Source organism: Tachypleus tridentatus, chromosome 13, assembly GCF_004210375.1.
Source record: "Tachypleus tridentatus isolate NWPU-2018 chromosome 13, ASM421037v1, whole genome shotgun sequence".
Lineage (NCBI taxonomy): Eukaryota > Metazoa > Arthropoda > Merostomata > Xiphosura > Limulidae > Tachypleus > Tachypleus tridentatus.
The window spans coordinates 177523248-177546175 of record NC_134837.1 but is presented as its reverse complement, the minus strand read 5'-3'; the positions used below and the strand labels follow the sequence as shown (position 1 = coordinate 177546175).

Genomic DNA, 22928 nt, shown 5'->3' with positions numbered 1-22928 from the left:
GTGGTTATGAGTTCAGCCAAAGTGACCAATGTTGTTTAGAGTTACAGTAGAGACAATAAAAGATAAAGTATAAAGTTTTACTAAAAACAAACATTTGAAATGTATTTGGAAGATTTTAAAAACCCCACAAATGAAATTTGAGATTTTTGAGATGAAGAAAAATATTTTTAATATTAACATGAAAGTTAATTTGCACATGGACTATTCAAAACAAATAATTGAAATATTCAGAGACAAATCTTTCTATACTTTACTTAATATACTTCACTAAAAATATTATTTTTTGTATGTGAAAGACTTGTAATGCTTAGTGAAAGACAGACAAATTTTGTGAATATGTACATACTATACTAAAAGTTAGTAGTATCAAAACTATATAGATGTTATACAAGTGCAGAGAGGTCACATGTTTTGTCAACTTAACCAATAAGACCTTCCTTTTCTTTTCGATAAACAATGATTTATAAACATAACAAAATAGTTTTATTTTGGGGAATGTACATGTATAACAGAACACTGGAGCAATTATTTGTTAGCACCTTACTTTATTAACAAAAAAATGTAGTTGGTATTTGTGACTAGAACTTCCAGCTGTTTCTCAGGTGTGTAGGATGTGTCTATGCAAAAGGAATTTTTAATGTAAAACTCAAAATCTCCTTAACATCAGTGAAAGAGATCAGCTGAATTCTCATCAGTCATGCTGAAACAATGTTCAGTCATGAAAAAATGTAGAGCCTTTCACTGATGAAACCTTTGATACTCTGTCCAGTCATCAGTCTCTCATTACCCAAACTTTGTATCAAGGTTTGGCACTAAAGATAGCCAACTCTCTAGAGTACCAGTTAAGTTGTTGTCATCCCTGATTTTGTCTCCACCTCCTATCACCTTTACTAGGATAATTTAGATATTGTTTTGTCATTTCACAATTCTGTGCAAGTTAGTTATTGGTGTAAACATAAAAAACAAAAATTATTATCTGAGGGAACATTTTTCTTATAAGGTTAGCAAACTGATATCTTCAATGGATACTGAACAGTGACATGTGTACTTGTATATCTATTGCTTTATGTAATCATATTGGTGACAATAATAATGAATGTTTGTATCTAGTATACAGACAGCACAAAAATCAAGACCTCTTAAAGATTACAGCCCATTTTTATCAACCCATTTTCCTCATTGAAAATTTCTTATCTATGAGTCTAGAAATTTGGTTTATCTTATTTTTATATCTTTTTGTTGTTGTGTTTTGTTTTCAAGGAATACATTTCCACACTCGGGTTTAAGGAAAGTTGACTCTAAAAATGCAATCATTACTTTTCATCATGATGGGTTAAGAAGAAAGCCAAATGCTGGATTTACAGTTCCATTAGTAACTAATCCAGGAACATATCAAGGTAAGTTAACCTATTCAGGTAATAAAATAAGATGAATAATTAATTTACAAAGTGGGGTACCCTTTGGTCAGTCTTGTTTATATGAACATGCACTTGTAGAGATTTGTTTTTCTGTAGCAACTCAAACCAGCATTGCTGTTAAGTATGAAAAATGTGTTCATGTTTTATCAAATGTAAATACAAAACTTCTTGTCAGTTTCTTTTATGGGTGAGTGAAATGCACCAACTTTATATCATTCAAATGAAGAAAAAGATTAAGATAATATAACTAGGTTAAAACTTGTATAGGAAGTGGATACTCTGGTGTGTTTTAGAATGATTAAAACTTGTATATAAATATTTAAAAGATAATTTACACTGAACAATGTTTTTTTGGATTCTTATTGTTTAACCAGTTTTTTATAGCTTACCATGTAAATGTTATTTGTCTGGAGAGTTTCATACACAAGTTTTGTTTATGTAGAGGTGTTCTCATATAGGCATTGTTTAATGTGAGTGTTTGTCATAGAAGTATCATTTTTTAGAGTTTGTACCATGTAGCTAATGTCTGTCATGAGATATGTGTGCTCCCTCATTATGCTTTAGAATGTTTTTTCTCAAGATCTTGCTTTTAGATTGTGTTTAAAATGTGTCTAATATCTATAAACATTTTTAATGGCCTTTTTTATAAACTATGGACTAATTTCTATTTTTTTACCTTCAGTTATATAAATGTCTTTAAATATTCTTGTGATTTTCATATATTTCCAATCAACTAAGATAACAGATGTGATAGCTGTTGTTTTTTTATTGTTGTCAGGAACAACAGTCATTAGTGGTTCAGGACCATCTCCATGTCCCTCTCCAGCCACTAGTGCCAGTAGTAGTCCAATTTTAAAGGAAAAGCTTACTTCTACTTGCTCCTCAACCAACTCCAGTCAATCTCGTCTACTACAATCCTCACAAATTTCACCTGGTTTAACTCTGGTCTCGGGTTCAAGCTCTCTAATCAAAACTTTATTAGCCAGTAAAGTTAACAAGAATCTTCAGAGAAATCAGCTATATACTCAGAATCCTAAACCTACATCAGTTTCTAAGACTGCTTTATCCGAGTTGCTCTCTTCAACTACACATAGTACGTCGACAGAGGATGTCACATCAGCTAGCCCCACTATACTGGTTACATTATACCAGTCTATTGCTTCAGATAATTCAGTTACCCATGTGACTTTATCAAAAGGGACCACATCAGTTAATTCACCTAAACAGCCTACTTCATGTTACTCAGTTGTTCCTCTTAATACAAGTATACCTGTACAAATGACATTGTGTCAGTCTGTTACCCTACCCAATTCAAATGTACAGGTAACGTCAACAACGATAACATCTGATATGACAGCTTCACATACTTTTTCAGTTGCATCTGTCACACCTGCCATGCCCTTTACCCAAGTAAATATATCAAATCCAGTTTCTTCAACAGAAACTTTTAGACGGATGCCATTTCCTGAATCACATGTGTCGGACACTTCAACGTCACGTGTAACTAAGTGGGACTCGCTCATTTCGACAAATACAACATCACCAGTATCGCTATCAAATTATGTAAATTCTCCTAATGTTCCTTTGATTTACATAAATAATACAAACAGTTCAAGTCTTTCCAATGATATTCAGTCCAGTCAGGGAAGCAAAGTGACAAGCAATCAGGTAAATCAACAGTCAGAATCACAACTGCCTAGTCATACCACCAATGTTGTTTCTACAAATCATTCAACCATTAGATCAGAAACATCTTTTGCTTCATCAAGTGTAAATGGTGTCCAACGGGATATTCTGTCAGAGGTAGGTATTAGAACAACATTAACAGCGATGTTAAAACAAATGTTTTTACCTTTTTGACTTATCTTTGTGTTAAAGTCTAAAAAAACTTACTAACTAGCATAGTGTATAATAAATTACTAAAATCAATCACAAATGGATAGATTTTTTCTGTAATAAAAATATACCATATACTTGTTATATCTGCTACATTAGAATATAATATAAGAGTTTAATTAATATTGAAATAGTTATATTAATGTGCTTGTCCCTAAACATCTATACAAATATATCAGTGAAATTTCACTGAAGATTAAAATGAAGATTGAAATTGTTTATGAGGAATATAATATGATTGTAAGTTTTAACTAAGTTTTTTTAATTTAGAAGTGAAATTGTTCTAAACTGTTAATGGTGCTCTCTTATATGAAAGTGATACCAGCTTGACATTTATCTTGTATAACTGTCGTCAGTCAATAATACAGTAGTGAAATATGCATATTCATGGTGTTTAACAACCTTATTTTTAAGAAACGGTAAAGAAATTTTGTATTCTTATGTAACAACTCAGTTTGGATCAGAAAAAAAAATTGCTTTTAAACTCAGCAAAGGGATCAAAGGTATTTCTCATTATAAAGTTAATTGAGAACTACAAATTGAATCTCATGAAGTGCTGAATTGTAAAATTGTTGAACACTTCATTTTGATTTAAAGGCTTTGTTTTCACACTTTATCAAAGAAATATTTTTAATTTTTTAATTTACATTTACCAGACAAATGAAAGTAAATATAATAATTAAAAAAACTATTCTTTATTCTGCAGAAGACCATACTGTAACCATTCTTTTAGAAGCAGTTTTACAGTTTTGTTTTAAATTTCAACTTTCAAATACCTTGTTAAATGTCCCCTGTTGGTAAGTTTACAGATTTACAATGTTAATAAAATTCAGGGATTTGATTCCTCTGGGTGGACTCAGCAGATAGCCCAATGTGGCTTTGCTGTAAGAAAACACACACACATACCTTGTTAAACACAAAGAGAGGTTTTGTTAATTAATGGGTTTCTTTATCAAATTATATCCTTACCTTGTGAGGGCTAAGCATGAGCCAGTAGTTAGTGTGCCTAACTGTGGTCTGCCAAAAAAAAGAAATTTTGTTTTTACTTTGGGGCCATGGTTGCATTATAAAAGTGATAGTCAAATCCTCTTATTCAGCTAGGGTAGTCTGAGAATTAGTGAATGGGGAAGCCTTGACAGTGACTTCCTTCTTGTCCATCAATTCAGTATTAGGGATTCTTAATGTAGATATTCTCTGATTAACTTTAGGTGAAATTCTACAAACTATAACCTAAGCCTAAAAACTATTGTTTTTAAAGTTTTTGTTACTTTTTGTTGTTTAGTGAATTTTGATGTTAATGATATTTTTTAAACATTTTTTCTTACAGATTTGTTCAAAAGTATTTGCTGATGATTCATTAGAAGAATTTTCAGACGTAGAGAATTCGGTTGAAAATGCTCATAATCATACAATGGTAGTTGATGGCCAGGACTCATCAGGAACAATAGGACAAGAAACAGCTTTCAGTCACTTGTCCAACTGTGTAGTGCCTAGCGGAACTTGTACTCCACACTTTAATAGTTTGCCATTGAATGTGCAGATTACCAAATGTGTTGATTCTTTATCTTCTACAACTGACACCTTAGCAAAACCTTCAATTCTTGTTTCAAATGGAAGTGATCAATATGGTGTTACAAAATTGGTTCTTTCCTCTCCAGTAACTACAGTGGCCACAAACTCTGCATATGCTGTTACAACTAGCAGGGCAACAGTCTCAACATCACAAGTTTCTGAGACTGTTGTAAATGTTGCAAAGGAAACAGAGATCCCAGGTGATATTTACAGGAGGCAGCTAGTTAAAGACAGTGTTTTTAAGAGCTATCCTCTTCTTAATGGCCTCTTAGATAAAGGAAAATCTCCTTCACTTGGAGAACAGTTTATAAGTTTAAATGCAGAAGCTAGAAATGGAAGTGGAGAAAATAGTTGTGTTAGTTCACCAAAGATTGGTAGTAATAGTGGTGTTGTGTTAGGAAGAATAGTTTTAGACCCAAAGGACATTATCAGTGGGGTATCAAATCTGGTGGGCATATCAAACACTGGGTCTGGTACTGTTATGGCTACTAACCAGTTGATTGGTTCAGTGGAAAAATTACAGATGGGGGAAGTATCTAGTACAAATAGTTTACATAGGGAGCCTGAAACATCAGTTTCAGGTACAGACTTATCTTCATTATCAGACATTGCTCAGACTGTTGAATGTGCATCAAAAGTCATATTGAGGACTAACATAGAAAATCAGTGTATTCAGCAGCCTTTATCTAACACAGCAGTACTTCAACCAGCCAATCTTTCTGTGTCTCAAGTGATTCCCTCATCTGGATGCCAGACCACAACATTTATTGTCAGTATTCTCAATCCGAGCCAAACGCTACCCACTCAACACCTCTTGTTACGTGCTACAGGAAATTCACTAGCCAGACTGGAGGAACCTATGGAACTCATGAGAATTCCAGTGGTTTCCAAGACACAAATCTGCCAACAAAATATTCCCAGTAGTCAGATCCCTGTCAAACGACCGTCCACTGAATGTACCCCATCTACAGCGTACTCGGCAGACTCTAAACGACCTCGTCATGATACTAAAGTATCATCTAAAGTAGCTGTTTCATACAGTAAAAAGGTTCAGCGTAGCAAAGAAGTAGGTTCTTCTTCAATCAAATCCTCTCAAACAGCAAAGCAAAACAGTCACTCTTCTAGGACAGTTTCATCGGGAAGCAAGTCACGAAGTTCCTCACATTACGGTCATAATAACAAAGAATTAGATACAGCTTCAAGAGAGAAAAAAGGGCAAGAGAAACAATCTTCTTGCATAGCAGCAAACAAAACATTGGTGAACAAAGCAACCAACAAAAAACTAGAATACATGTGTGAATGGAAAGGATGTCGCAGGTAAAAAAAAGAATTGCTATTTTCTGTTAAATTTTATTATTGTTTGTAAATATGAATATTTGTGCTGAGAAATAGTTTCATAATGTCCTTCATAGTCAATGAAAATAGAGATGACAAGTTTTAAAATTGGTCTAATCACTTTCTCCATTTGATATGTTAGAACAGTTTTTTTCTGATTGATGATTTACAGCAAAGAAGAAAAGAAAAACCTATTCTGTTAGGCTTAGAAATGAATACTTCTTGGTGTGTTTTCTAAGCTTTCTACAGTTACAAAACACTCCTACATTTTCTTTTTAAGGACTGGTATAAACCAAACTATCATTTCCTCAAGAAGCTCACTGTAACTTGTATACAGTAGTCTTTTAAGCTAGGAACCCTTGGATATCACTTCACTTTATTATTTGTAATTATACAGCTGGTTTGTTATTTTATTAGTCAAATACTGATGGTTAAGTAATGTGAAATATGGTACAGAATGTTATTTGTTATTGATTTTTATCTTAACTGCATATGTTGAATTTTACTTAGTTTTATATAAATTATATCATAAAAATAAAAATAACCATTTTATGAGTTCATAGTTTCTTTCCAGCTTTCTAACAACAAAAATCAGCACTGCCATTTTGATTTGTGTATTGTAAATAAATAATATTATCAATCATTTTTACTAAATAACTAATATATGTTTTCAATATGAGTTTGTGATTTTATAAGCTTGCAATATACGTTTCGGTTGTGTAAACCTGAATAATATAATAATTCAGCATAGTGTAATGTCACTCACATATTAAAGTTTCATTTGATGAAAAGGGTGGACCCATTAAACTTTTGCATTATATTATATTAATATGTACATAATACTTATAAAATATTTAAAATGGTAAAACATATTAGGTTGTGATAGAATAAATAAAGTTTTTCATTGTTTAAATTAAACACAGCAGTTTTGAAACTGTAGTTAGAGAAGTGATTCCAAGATGCCCTGTTAGTGGAGGTGGAACTGGAATCTAAACATGAATAAAATAACCTTGAATAATATATAAATAGTTATAGTATTTAACATGAGAGCCTCTAAAGCCATCAATTTGATGGTTCACCTTGAAAATGTAAGTTTCTTTGCTCATATGAAAGATGTGCTGTTGTCCATTTGTGGCTTTCACGAAATCCATGCATTAAATACCCTAATGGTGTTTCCAAGGTAAAAATTGCAAAATTTAAAATGTTATAATTACTTTTACCTAGAACTGCCAAACACTCTTCAATATGGCTAATGTTTACACTACATTTTTGTTATTCATAAGAACGTACAATTTGGGTTTGGGGTTTTTGTATTGCAAGAAGCTTGCAGTTTCTCTATAGATGCATGTTTTTATGACTTTCTTTAACTGAACTCCCAGCTTTTTTATTACATTAGCAATTGATAATGTTTTGGACATTGAACTGTCAAAGAACAGATGTCTGTTTGGCAGCTTATGTGAATTAATTTTGGCATAGTCTCTCCATAATCCTAACAATCCTTCTAAGAAGTTGCATCTGCTTGTCTGTTGATTTGAATATATCATAACATTGCCTACCAATAATTTTATTGCACTTCTTGTCACTTTGTGTATATGTATAGTAAGAGTTCTTACAAAAACTCGAAAATGGCTCAAAGAAGACAAATGTTTGCTCAACAAACCATATAGAAACTCACAGTTTTCTTGGAAGATGATTCTGATGTGAGGAACATAAGGGAAAGGATCACCAAAGCAAGAAATCCTGAATTTGTGACACAAACAGTCCTGTAAGTGAAAGTGAGGAAAGTGCCATTACTACCAAAATAGCACTCCAGATGCAGAAGAGGTAATGGCAGAAGCAGCAGTCCTGGATAGTCCTCTGCAGTGTCAGCTACTTTACCTCTGTCATCTCTTGCAAGTAATCCAGCTGTACTACCAGCCACTTTGCATGATACAGTACCAACCACAGCAACTCCAGGTGTGTCACCAGTATGAGCTGGTGTACAGGAGGTGGGGAAGGATGGAATAATATATGAATATCACTGTTAAGGGTGCAGGAAGGCAGCTGAACAAAATGTTTTGACAGAAACACTAGGCCTCGCAAAGTACACATAATGCAGCATTGATTTCAGTACTTTTCACTTATTCGTGGTGATCAGAAACCCACTTGAAGTAAAAATGTATTCTCAAGACAGCTGGTATGGGTATTAAAATTTTAATTAAAATAAAGTTTTAATACCCATGCCAACCATCTTGAGAATACATTTTCGCTTATATGATAATGCTATGCTACATCCAATGATGTAAAGAGGTGCATAAGATGCAAAATGATTATTCCTGGAAAATATCTCTGGAGGAATTACAAGAATTTATCACAGTGCTGTTTGTGGAGCATGTGGTGGAAAAATCTTGGATAGCTTATGGTCGCATACAATGTGGAATTTCTTATGTTAGAAAGACAGTGCCAAGGAATTTATTTTAAAGAAATACTGAGATTTTTCTGTTTTGACTTAATAACAATGAAAAGTGCCCAACTTAAAACAGATAATTTTATCTTGGCATCAGAAATTTGGAAAAGCTTCATTGAAAATGACATTCTCTGTTACAAGTCAGGAGAGAAAATTTCTGTGGATGAGCAGGTTTTTCTCTCATAACCATTGTGTTGTTGGACACAATACATGGCAAACAGACCAGATAAATTTGGATTAAAATTTTAGCTGGCAGTAGATGTTGTTTCAAAATACATTCTGAATGGTTTCTCTTACCTGGACAAATATGAAACTCACTCAGTGGGTCAGAGGCTGACAAACAGTGTGGTACTCAGACTGATGACACTGTACTTAGGAAAAGGGAGAAATGTAACTAAAGACATTTTTTTTTTTTACTTTCCTTGAATTGGCAAGACAGGTGCTAGAAATAAATCAAGCCTAATAAAACAATGAACAAATCAAGAATAGAGCTTCCACAATCTGTGCTAAACTTACAACCAGAGCTGTACACCAGTAGAGTTTTGAAATGCTGTGACTTTGCTGTGTTGATAGTTTACAAGTACAAGTCCAGGAAGAATGTTTGAATTCACAGCTCTCTTCATGTATCAGTTGGCATTGGTGCTATTGAGAAGAAAAAGTATGGAGTGGATGTTACTAACTAGATCAATACTCAGTAAAAGCTGGGCCTTATTTTGGCCAGTTGCTGTATTTAACAATGTCCTCGATCTGTCAGCCATCAGTTCCTTTGTTTTTTTTACAAGAAACACACTAGAGAAAATATAAATGAGAGTATCTTTATCTTGAAGCTAGCTTCAGAGCTCCAACAAAAACACGTTTGAGAAAACTGCAAAACATCAAGTATCTCCTCCTGGATCTGTTACTGCATCCAATGAAATATGTAAAAGAAAACAGTGCCATGTAGAATCCAGTAAAAACAGTACTTCAGATAAAATGTTCCTTGTTGAAAGATCCTATTGTGGTAAATGCACAGTGGAAGTTGGAAAGTTTCATCTGTGTGTATTATACCATTTAGTTTATAATGGGAGTCATGTAACTTTCTTCAGAATTTTTCTGGAAGCATGTACTGATTAAACTAATTTATCTACTAGTTTGTGCTTAAAGTTCTGTATGTACATGTAGCTGTTTATATTGGCTTACTAACTTGTTTATCTTGATATGTTTCTTTTATTATAGCATTTAAGTTGTTCATTTTGATACAGTGCTTAGAATGTAATTTAATGTTCCAAAATAAAACTTTTGAGTTGTATCCAGTAATTTGTCTTTCCATTTTAATACCAATGTTGTAACATATAGCAGTTCTAGGTTTGAGTGAAACCCTGAAAGTCCTAGTGTCACTATAAGTTTTTACAATATTTGACCAGTCAGTTGACTAACTTGTCAATCCTGTCACAGTTTTTCACTGTGAAAATATATGTGCCCATCTAGCTACTTTAATAGTGCATTTAGTATTGGTGAAAAATTAAGTTCTGCTGTCTGTGGGCTTTGAAGGCTTTATGTAAGCTATTTTGTGAGAAGAGATAATGTATTGGAAATTAGCATTTTCCTACACCAAAAACATATTTCTGATAGATACCTCCTCTCAAGTTCACACTCAGCCTCCCCTTTTCCTGTGATATATTGTGTATGCCTTCTGACCAATCTTAATGTGATTAACAAATGTAAATGTGAAGAGGGCATTGATTACAATGGGGATTGTCACACTCCTATTGGTAGGTGGCTGCTGCATGATCACTTGCATGTAGATATGCAGAACTGGTAGCTGAAAAAAACTAGTGGTAAGCATTGAAAAATTTTGCCAATTGAGGGCAGAACTAATAAAACAAATTTATTTTGGGAGTGAAGGTATTTCTCTAACATATATTTTCATTGTAGGAATGTGCAAACTTGTCCATATATTGCAGCTGCTAGAACTAGTTTAGGTTTTTAATAATGGTGGTTTATTTGTATATTGCTCTTCAGAAATTGATCTTTTCTATACATGTGCTGTTTTGTAATGTACATATAATGATTCAAATTAGCTAAAAAGCAGTCTTTTCCAACTGGAGCTTTAACCCATGATCTCTGCTTATTCGAACTGAAGTAGTAGGGCTTGAGTTTTGAACAGCCAAGTACATATTTATCTTTACTGTTACACAGCTAATGCTTGTTAGTACTTCAGTAATAATATTTGCAACTAGTTCCATACATACACAGTATGTGTTTACTTGTGAATATCGTATATATGAAGTGGAAGTACTTTATTATTCCATTTCTTGAATATCATATTAATCCTATATTATACTTAGAAACTATTGAGGAATAAGTTAAGTATATTTATTTTTTACTTAAAATGTATTTCTGTGCCATGGTGGTTTTTGAAATATATTTTTAATAGTCTTGTCTCAAGTTTATTTAAAGAAATGTCTGTTATGTGAATAAATATGGAAAAGTCTTAAAAAATACGCTGATGGTTTTTATTTAAAATAATTTACAAAACTTAACACATTTTTACAGATAATGATACATCTTACTTGTAATATTGTTTAATGGTATTTTCTGTCTATACTAATAATCTCTGGGATATTTATGGTAACCTAGATAAGCTATGCAGACCTTGAGTGTGGTTATAATCATTTCTTTGATTTACTGCTGAACCATGTGATATATTTTAACAATAGCTAACTTTCTGTAATAATAACCTCTGGGATATTTAATGTTCACTAGGTCAGTGATATAATTATACATTTAGCTTACTGCTAAGTTAGGTGAGTTATAGAGGACAAGAGATGAATTTGAAAATCTAGTTTTGCATGCCCTTGATTTTGAATTCAAAATGCACAGATTAAGAGTAGTGTGAAAAAAAAACAGGTATTTCTTATGAATTTTATCAAAAATTTCAGGCAATTTGGTCTCTAGTAGTTACTCATCTTTTGGCATTTAAGTCATAACTTTAAATAAGTAATAATAATTATGAACTGAATATAGACAATACATTAATTATGTCCTAATAGATTATAAGCATGTTCTCAGCAGATTACCTGACCAGATAAGATTATTATTTCTTTATAATTTTGTTAAAACTAAATATCATTTGTTTCTTGCCATATATTTAAAGTAACTTTTGAATCTAGGTTTAATCATACTTTTTTCAAGTAAGGTGAAATTTACCCTCATTTTAAGTAACTGTTCAGTTAAAAATAGAATTCAAATCTTCAAATTATTCTTGATAGACTTATACTTAAAAAGCTTTTAGCATTGAAGTTCTGTTCCAGTTGTATTATGGGATTGCACATTGTTTCTATAATTAACCATTCTTCTACAGAATATGTAACACATTCACATGGAATCAAATTTTGAGACTTTTGTTTCATACTATATTATATTAATGGAATATCTAACGGATACATTCGTATGTAGGCATAATGTATAAAAACATCTACACTATAGTTAATGTGAAGATTTACAGTGAAAATGTTGTTAATGTGGTGAAAGTTGTGATTACATAAGAAATGCCCTGAATATCAAAACAAACATTTCAGTGAAACTGGTCCACTCACTGTTACTATTAACAAAATCATAAACAAGGAATTGAAGTTGAAAAAGATTTAAACTAAAAGTTTATAAGCTTCCAGCCACATTTCAAAATTACTAACTGTTTTCTTAAGAAAGGTTAATCTTGTTTGACCAGATATCTGTCCAGCTTTCTAGTGTAGCTTGAATGGCCTTTTATGCACTTGGTCTTACTTAAATGTGCTCTTGGAAGCTAACATCTACAAAGTATAGTGTAATATTGATCACATCATCCCTTACCTAAGCTTTGTGCAGTTAAATTTTTCATGTCAAGCAACAAGTCATAATCATGGCCATTAAATTAGGCATAACCAACTATACAGGAAGTAGTTTCGAGGCATCATGAGATGTGGAACGTATTGTTTATAGGCTGTAATTTTTTTTTAAATTTACATAGCTGTGCTGTTTTTGATTAGAGTGTTTTTAACATCACACGACGAGCATGTCTCTTTATGACTAAAAGTATTTTGAAAATTTAGGAAATAATTTTGGTAATAGAAAATACCTATTACACTGCAACAGAATTCGTTTGCGATTGATTATCGAATTATTGAGATATGTTAATCAGTTTGTGTGGTACGTAGTCAGTTTATTCAGTTTTATAAATTTTGACTTTGTGTTTTAACAAACTACTAGAAACAAGGAAGTTAGAGAATAAGTGCTGTTTAACATTATTTGTCAAGAGTTAGGCCAACTGTTAATGTGGAAATAGTAAAACCTTAAGTTCAAGAAATAAATTGCATTTGTTATCATTAAGTGAACTAAACTTCTTATTTTAAACAAATAATCCAAAGAGCTTGCCCCACAAAATTAAGTCATTAATAACACTGGTTTCACAAATGGAATTCATTATAAGTTAGAATATATGTATTGTTAATTGGGTATATATCACTGGACAAAACTTACAACTCCTTCACTCACTACAAACCACATCCACAACCTTTCAACAGCTGAACACCTTGGTTTTAAAAATAAAGTCAAGAACATGAATACTTGTGCTGGGTTGGTCAGTGTGAAGGATTGGTATAGCTTGTATAGACTGTACTGTGAGAAAAGAGGTCCACAAGGGAAACATCCTGAGCATATACAGCATTACTGGGTTAAAATACCATTTGAGAGAATTGATGTGATTGGTCCTCCACCACAAAAACACTGAGAAGAAATGCATCTGGTTGGAGGTCAACTGTTTTACCAAATGGCTAAATACATATGATGTTTCTAATAGGGAAACAGAAAGTCTAATAAGGAAACTTCTTAATGACTTTGTTTCAGAGTCTTCTGAATGCCCATGTGACTTCACATAGATCAAGGATGGAACTTTGGAATCAGCCTTGTTTACAGAGACCTGTTGAATCCTTGGAATTAGAAAAATGAGGATTACAGTTTTTTGTCCCTATTATGACAAAATGGTGGAGATATATAACTGTACACTTTTAATTAAATTAACCACATATGTGTATTAATGTCAGAAAACAGAAATGAAATCTTCAACTTGAACCAATGAGTTATGAAACAGTGATAAATAAAGTTTCATACAACACACCATTGTCACTACCTTTTGGGAGAAAATTCAAAGTGCCATTGGACTTTCTGTAAGCAGACTTTGAAGATCATTCCTCAGCAGAATTTTACACAAAGTATACAAGAGGACTAAATAACAACATTATGTAACTACACCCAAGGAAACTTAGATCAACTAGTGATTAGATGAAAAGACACTGTGATGTAAATACTGATAAAACTGAATTTCATATTGGTAATACAGTATGGCTATACAGTATAAAGTTTCAAAGAGGATGATCCACAAAATTAAGTAAGTATTGGAAAATACCCTAATATTCAATAGTATAGTTTATAGAACACAGAGGCGCAGATGGCCTAAGTCAAAGGTTATACAGCATGGTCATCTTTCAAAGTACATTGGCAAGAGAATGGCTTACTGGTAAGTTTCAGAGAGGACTTCACCAGTAGTAAGTCAACCTGTGAAGAATCCAAGGTTCTTGTTCATATAACTTCCTGAAATGGAGACACCAGTGAATTCCTTAACCATCTTCTTATAAAGAAATCTCCCAGTAACAAGATGACAAATGTTAACTAAGGGCAAAAAGTCATATTATCTTTGTATCATAGCCATGGAAAAGGAAAACTGCCAAAAGGATTTGGAGATTGAACAGTTTAGAAAAGTAAATGAGTAAATAAATATTTTTCTTTATTAATTAAAGTTTGATCACACTTTGGCTGTATTTATGATTATTGATTTGGTTAATTACCAAGTTTAAGTTTAGCATACTGTTGTTTTCTTTGTGTCATAAGATTGTCTAATGCCCTTTGGAACCCAGGAATGTGGGACTCTTGCGGGCTGTTTTTGTAAATGGTTTTATCATTAAATGAGGTTAGACTTTGCAATATCTTTTTAACAAATAACCCCTAAATGTACCTAATAATGGAAGCTGTTACAGTAATATTCAAGATGTTATTATCAATTATTAAATTTATTTAATATGTAACACATTTTTGTGCAGATGCTGTCTGACATACACATTATACTACCAGGTAAGTTATACAGCAGAATTATTTACAGGTCCACATACGAGTAATATACAGAAAGTTCTAACCTTCATTCATTGTTTTAGTTGGAGGTCAACTGTTTTACCAAAACAAGACAAATGGTGTGGAATTTCATGCTTGAACATACTCCCACCATCCATGTGTTTTCATTATTTGTGCCAGTGTGTAACATAATTGTCATAATTCTGTAGTCCTCCACCAGTAGGAGAGCAACTAAACCTCCATGCACAGTAATCCTTGTGAGCACTAACACATGGTTATTTGTTCATTCCTTTTCTCAACACTACCTATGATGGTTTTTTCTGTGCTTTTTGAGTTTCTAGCCATTTTGACCTACTGTCTTTCTTTTATCCTATTTTTACCTTCATTCCCTCGACCTATTTGGAACTTTGTTTTTTCTAGCCAACACATTTCCACTCTATGCTACTTCAACAATAATTGAAAAAAAAGGTCCAGAAACCCAGTCATTTCACTTCTCTTTCTCCTTCTGGGGTCTAGTCTCTGACAGAACAATCTTTGTGTATCAACACTCCGAAGATGTCTGCAGCTTTTTGAGCTTGCCCAAATCGTCAGAATGGCTCAGTTAGACACTTGTGTGATGGTTCCTTACATCACCTGCCACGGAAGCTTCTGCTTTTGGGACCAATGCTTTATCTATTCCAGTGATTGCCACTTACCAAAACATTATCTTCACATCCTCTGCCTCTTTCATGGGACTATCCTCATTCTTTTAGTTCTTTTCACTTACTCATATGTGGCTGTCTTTTCATTTTTCTATCAATAGATTGATATTGGACTAAAAGAGATTAAATTGAAAGTTTTAGCAGGAATGTAAAGGTTACCACTTCTTTAATTATAAATCAGTTTAGTAAACTAGAGTATTTGGAATTATGCTGAAAAAATTTGTGGTTCAGTTTTTAAAATATTATCCAGACAGGAAAAACCCTTTGTCCTCTTTGATAGATGCATTGCATTTCAATAAATTATTTGTAATTTAACCTGCATTTTGTAGACCACAAATGTTTTTTGTTTGTTTTCTTTACACTTAAAGGACATTTCCGACCACTTCTGCTGTTCTGAGCCACAATGTTAAATGCCATGTCCCAATTGTTCAGGGAAACTTCTTCTGTCAGTGGGAAAACTGTGACTCCTTGAAAAGAAAGCAGTTTTCTTTACTCACCCACATTCAAGTAAGTTTTGTTGTCTGTAAATTTAGTTTGTAGCTTTCCTTATTACTACTGAGTATTATGTTTTATTCATGTATTTCACTTCATCTTTGGGGTGCAAACCTTTCAAGTTATTAATTTTTTGTAATTTCAACTTAACGTTCATTTTGTGTCTGATGTATACTTTTATTTGGCGAGTTTTGTTTTATTATTTTCTTGCACATTGTTTTTATTTATATTGGGTAAATTAATAGTTTTATCATGAAGTTAACAAGTTCTAATGTTGATGATACTTTATATTTTTTTATCATTTTTACCTTTTAATTATCATCACTAATTTTTTAATTAGATATTTTGTAATTATAATTTTATGTTACAGCAACTTGGGTTTTGCACAGACTCTGATGTTTTGATATTTGAATGTATATATGTGTGTGTGTGACTAAAATGTAATCAAACCTAAGATAGGAACATTTTATTGTATATTTCAATATCATAGAAAACTTAAAGAGTTTTCAAATGTGTTATAGAAGAGATATAGAGACAAAATGAAGATGAGGAAATTTGTTTCTTAATATCAAATATTTACCTTGTATTTCTGCTTCTAGATTACAAATATGATTATTCTAATTGCCAACTTACACAGATACTTTAGCATTTGTTGCCCTCAAAAATCGGTAGAATAACTTTTCACCTGTCCTTTTTTTAGTGCCCTGAATCCAAATCTGAAAAACATTTTCCAGATATAAGTTTTTTCTCAGAAAAATCAGGCCCTAAGATTGGGAATTTTCACCATTATGATGAGAAGGAAAGTGCCCATCCTTCTTGCAAGTATACTGGTGAGGGCAGGTGATGAAAACTGGTTTTATTTTATTTTGTAAAATGAAAGTTTGAATCCAACCTCCATCAGTTTACTTTTTGTAGATATTTTGCTCAAACTTTGTACAAAATGTATTGACTACATCAAATAACTTATTTATTAAATGTAAAATGCCCAGGTATTTCAATCTGTAGGTCATAACTTTGATTTTTTTCCATGTTCTTTGACTCATTTTAAGTGTATTAACAGTTTGTTCATTTCAAAAATGATTAATTGTTCTGACCAATTATTTTAATTTTATGTCTTTTTACCCCAGTATTTCATGTAATGAGTATTTTACATATCCCAAACACCATAATGTTTTATGTATGACATAGCCACTAGGTTTTGTACAACTTTTTATAGAGGTTAGATTCAAACCTTGCACTTTCACAAACCCAGTCTTCACTGCTAGGCCATGATGGATTACTTTCAAGAAAATTGGCTATTTTTATGAGTATACTTAACCCTTTTCCTGTTTTAGATAATTTAATGGTTTATATTAATATACATTGGCTTAGCATAGCCATGAGATTAAGGCACTCAACTCATAATATGAGAGTCATGGGTTCGATTCCCCATTGCACCAAACATGCTAGCCTTTCAGCAATGGGGGGTATTATAAATGTGATGGTCAGTTTCACTATTTGTTGGAAAGAGAGTAGCCCAAAAGTTGGCAGTGAGTGGTTATAACGAGCTCCCTTCCATCTAGTCTTACACTGCTAAATTAGGGACAGCTAATGCTGATAGCCCATGAGTAGCTTTGTGCAAAAATTCCAAACAAACAACCTATGGATATACTTATTTGACTACTTACCCATATAGGTATGAGTGAAGAAATCCTTTAAGCGTTATTGAAAGAGAGTGGAATTCTAGGTTTACATTTTCACTTGCATGAAAGTAACCTATCATCACTCATGTGCTTTAAGCATCCACATGACAGTTTTATGAGACTCACTCCTAATCTGGCATTTTGAACCAAAACAACCAGTTCCTATTGTCACATTTTGAAGTATTTTACTTCCTCTACCTAGTTTAGGCATAGGTTAATATAAATCTTATAATTTTTATTGTGATTGCATTTTATCTTCTATCACCACAATGAAATAATGTATTTATTTTTTTTTCTCTTAGGATCACCACTGCACAGACCAGTATCTCCAGACACAAGCCTTACGACATAGAGAAATCTCTCAGCGTGGAAAAACAACCATCCCTCCACCCCCTCTTCCTCCCAGACACCCTGGCTATTCTCCTGATGCAGCTTTTCTGGCAATACGCAGGCATGCACTTCAGTTTGTACAGAAAAAAGACAAAACGGTAAGAAACAATCAGATTAGAATAAAAATAACATTTCAATACAGAAGACTTCAGATGCACAATACTATGAGAGTGTATTTAAGTCTCATATACCGATGTAAATGGCTTCCCCATACAGAAGAGCTTCTATAATAAATCAACAAACTCAGACTAGACTCATTTAGAAATTTAACAATATAATGAGAATAGCTGTTTTTAATATTAAAATTTTTGAATGCTGGCTTGGTAATTTGGGAAGTAGCTCAAGTACTACATGGTCATGTAACAGTTTTTACACATTCTTAAAAATTCATCTACATTTAATATGTTCAGGCCAACCTCCTATAAACGTTTACAAAAAACGTGCTCGGTTTTTGTTTTTAACACTGTAGGAAGAAGAAGAAAGTCCGTTGACCAAAAGCATCCGACTGACTGCAGCTCTGATACTAAGAAATTTGGTCATCTATTCCGAATTGGCTTGCAGGTACACAAGTTATTGATATTAATATGAATAATTAGGATAACTATTAAGGTATGTGATAACTTAAAGCTTTGTTTCATGAAGCAGTACTAGTTTTGTATTTGTGAAAGGTTCACCAGGTTAATCATGTTTGTTATTTACACTAAACTCTCATATACATTGCAAAAACGGTCCAGTTATTACAGTAATCAGCAGTCCACATATTAATTTTGAATAACTGGTTTATTAGCCACTTGTACAAAACATTTCTCTTCCCAAACAGTATTTGACTGGCTGACTCCACAGTTTTTTGGCAACAAAGTCATGTTGTTTTGTTAATACCAGACTCAGGCCTAACAATCCAGTTTTTATGCTATGTAACCTAGCTGTTTCTGCAATACCAGACTTGTGTTTGACTCATTGAAGAGAATATAAAACTTTTCATTATACTTAATTTATTGTTGTTCTGTACATTTAACTCTTAATCAAAACTGATTTCAAAACCTCAAACTGGAAAACTGATTACATAAGATTTACATACAAGATAAGTTGGAATCACTTGTGGCATGCATTAAAAAAGTTCACATATAGGGGAAAGCAGTGAATGAGAATAGCTAAACACCTATCTTCCAATAAGAGCACAGTATACCCACATGATGCATGTGACTCCCTCTACATGACTTTACTGAACTATCACTTAAAAGTTTGGCAGAAGACAGAAGCACTGGAAGGGTGTGGAAAGGAAGGGTGGTAGTTGTGAGAAGAGGGAATTACTTATTGGAAATATGTTTTCAGTATAGGAAAATTATAACTTTTAATAAAATAGAATCTGTTGATTAAAAATATACAATCTGATATTGACGTTTATAAGAGTACTAAAAGTAAAAGATGTTACTACCATCCACCCAATCCCATTTAAATAAAAATTATAAGTATGATAACAAATTACATGTGATTAAAGAAGGTCTTGTCAAAAGTGCTTAGAATAAAGAATTATGTTTAGAATTAAAAAACATTGTAAATAATTGTGTTTCTACTTTCAGAAATATTTCTCGAAGGTAACACACAGAGAAGCACGATATGGTTTTGCTTCTCTTCTGAGTGTGATCAAGTGATTTGGAAATATTGTATTTCTGTTTGTTGTATATTAATTACACCTATTAGCATAAGAAGAACTAGTTTCTAAGAAACGAATAAGATTAAAGTTAATTTCTTTTTTTTTATCAAAAAATATGTGGATATTAACTACTTATATTCTCTAACTTACAGTTACTTGAAGTACTATGAGCCAGAGCTAACTCTTCTAGCTACGTCATCCACAGAAGGAGCTCAAACACTGAGTCACTGTTTGGCAGAGTTATCTAAGAGTCAAGACTGAAGAGAGATACAAAACACGAACTGCATTGTGTGTGTTGTGATGGAATTAGCAGAACTTGATGACTATTGGCTTTGAATAATATTACCTTAGGAAGGTAGCTTATTTCAGCCTGTGTCTTCTAAAATGGAACTTCATGTAAGAAATTACCACTTGTTTGGAAAACAAGTTAGGGCTATGGCATTCTTTATCTGTGATGTCAAAAGAACATAAACTCCAAACTTTGTCTTGAAATGAAGGGTTTTAAACGTTGGTTCACTTATTGAAAAATAAAATATTCAAGAATTAATTTGCAAGTAGCTTTAGCATAATAGGCATTGACACTTCCAGGCATAGCTGTATAATATCAGCCAGAAACTCACTCCAAACCTAACCTGAATTATATTTAAGAATGGTTTCTGTGAACTGATACTCTTTTAGAAGTGAATATGGTTGATAAATTCAGCCACAAAACATACGTTATTGTACGAGCTACTCTTCTGACGAGTGTAAGGAGGACTATTCATGCATATAACTGAATTGATAAACAGAAAGTATAATTGTGCATAAGCTCGTTGAAAGTGACTCTTCTAAAAATGTCAGCTGGAATAGGAATGATTCTGGTTAGTTGTTTTCAGTGTTTATCATGAGATAGACATCCTGGTTGAAACAACTTGAGAAGTAAAAATTGTTGAAATGGAGAGATTAGAAACTTTTATGATAATTAATAAACCAGATGTTGGTGAAGAAAATGGCAAATGTTATACAGAATACAAATATTTATATACATGTAATGTTTAATTATTTAATTTTCTCTATGTAATTAGATGATGTACATGCAAAGAGAAATTAAATTCTTTTATCAGTGTGTCATAAAATAATGTTAAATAAAGATTTCTTTTATATAAAGTTTTTCCAGTTTTAACCATGGGATGGCATTGCCTTTGTGTAATTTTCTGTGGACCAAAGTGGCATCATGTTGTTTGAATTGTGAAAGTTGTCAAACTTGTTTCATGGAGTTGCTTGCATTTATTGTACAGTAGAAATCAGAGGGTGGAATCCCTTAAAAATCATCTTTTGTGTAAACTTTTGTTCTATTGTGAGTACAAATTACATTATCTTTGGTTATCATTACAATCAACAAACAGCCATTTTCATTTTGTCTCCATTTTCTTTTGTTAAATGTGCAGAAATACATTAATTTCAGTGATTAAAGATTTTGCAAAGTTTTATTGGAAATCACTGTAATTGTTTTTTCTGACAGTTCTACATCTCATAGCCTAACACACACACTATTTTGTTTGTGCAACACTAAACAATTTTGTCTCACTCATCGTTATATATATATATACTTACTTTTGTGTCTGAAAGAGTATTTCATGTGAATTTATTATTGGTAGCTTTTATTAAAGAGGTTAATATTTTCCTTTGAACCAGTTTGCAAAGAACTGTACATAATAAATAACAACAAAAGGATTTAACATGGAGTTTCCTCATTATAAACTCATGAAAATTTAATTTAATTCTAGAACTAAACCACCAGGTGCTTTTATTATAATAAAATCATTATTTGTTCAGTTGGCACCATTGTTGCACTATTTGTTAGTGATACCTCATGTTTTATATTAAAGACTGATGCAGTGTAGATTTTGTGTGCAAAGCTGTCTCATTTCACATTTTTATTATAAAAGAGACACTTTTCTCCATAACTATCTAAAGAACATATCTATATTCATGTATAGCCCATAATGTTTATTATTTATAAATTGACCTTCCCTTCTGTTATGTAAATAATACTTTTGATTTCAATATGAGAAAAAATGTCTACAAGTGAGTATAACAATCAAAACAAAAACAGATGTATTAAATAATTCGTTTGTTCTTTTGTAACCAATAAAATAAGGTAGGTTTAATAACAAATGAAACCTCTTGTGTGTGTGTGTGTGCATCAAATGTTCCATTGTCAGACAAGAAAACGTTTCTCACAACTGAGTTAGCTCTTCAGTGTTCAACATCTCAACAATTCTCAGTCAAACACTGTGAGTGATAGTTAGTGTAATTCACAACATTTCTATATTGGGGGCTTGCTCAAACAGAAACACTAACAGTACAATGTTTTTGATTTCTTGATAACGAGAAACCCATTTGAAATAAAAATGTATCTCGGAACGGCTTGTATGGGTATTAACACTTTTATTGATAAGCAGAGAACAACGTTTCAACCTTCGTAGGACATCTTCATGTTAACCTTTTGTTCTGCCTCGTATGTATATATATATATATATATATATAAAGCATTAAGAAGTTTTTAGTTGTTATCCCCAGTCGCCATCTTGAAGTTTTAAAGAATGTTGTTTTGGTAACAGCTCTTAAGTGCGTTTGGGATGATATACCATCTACCAGACAAAATCCAAACGCTGACGTTAATTTAGCCAGAACGCATGGAAAATAAATTAAGGGTAAGGAGTTGAGTGCTAACATCAACGTCTTAACTTCCGTTGCAGTCAACTGTGGGAAGACAGTCACCCTTGAAAGTTTTTATAATTCGTAAAGCAGAAATGAAATTACCCTAATATTTTTTGTATATGCAACTTAGAACTACTATCTGTACCTTAGTATTTTTTACGCATTTCATATTTCCAAACTTCTCTATAACACGAAAAAGCCAAACCAGATACTTGGAATTAGCCTTTCCGTTATGGTCTATTGAATAAAATTAATTTTAGTTATAGTTACTAGAACGTAGCCGACGACGTCTAGTGAATGATAAAAGGGTATTTTTATACAGAATGTTTTTTTATTTTTGATTTTGGAATTTCGCACAAAGCTACTCAAGGGCTATCTATGCTAGCCGTCCCTAATTTAGCAGTGTAAGACTAGAGGGAAGGCAGCTAGTCATCACCACCCACCGCCAACTCTTGGGCTACTCTTTTACCAACGAAAAGTGGGATTGACCGTAACATT

General features: G+C 32.5%; 1 protein-coding gene across 2 annotated transcripts in view; it reads left to right on the top strand.

Annotated features, from left to right (window-relative positions):
• Positions 1 to 21889, top strand: part of LOC143240187 (uncharacterized) — a 98564-nt gene extending 76675 nt beyond the window's left edge. For both annotated transcript variants that reach the window (XM_076482251.1, XM_076482252.1), the window contains 7 exons: positions 1261 to 1397; positions 2197 to 3221; positions 4642 to 6203; positions 15878 to 16016; positions 17986 to 18171; positions 18543 to 18634; positions 19880 to 21889. In XM_076482251.1, coding sequence (XP_076338366.1) covers positions 1261 to 1397; positions 2197 to 3221; positions 4642 to 6203; positions 15878 to 16016; positions 17986 to 18171; positions 18543 to 18634; positions 19880 to 19988 — 3250 coding nt within the window. In that variant the 3' untranslated portion in view covers positions 19989 to 21889. The remainder of the gene's footprint in view (positions 1 to 1260; positions 1398 to 2196; positions 3222 to 4641; positions 6204 to 15877; positions 16017 to 17985; positions 18172 to 18542; positions 18635 to 19879) is intronic.
• The last annotated feature ends 1039 nt before the right edge of the window (positions 21890 to 22928 follow it).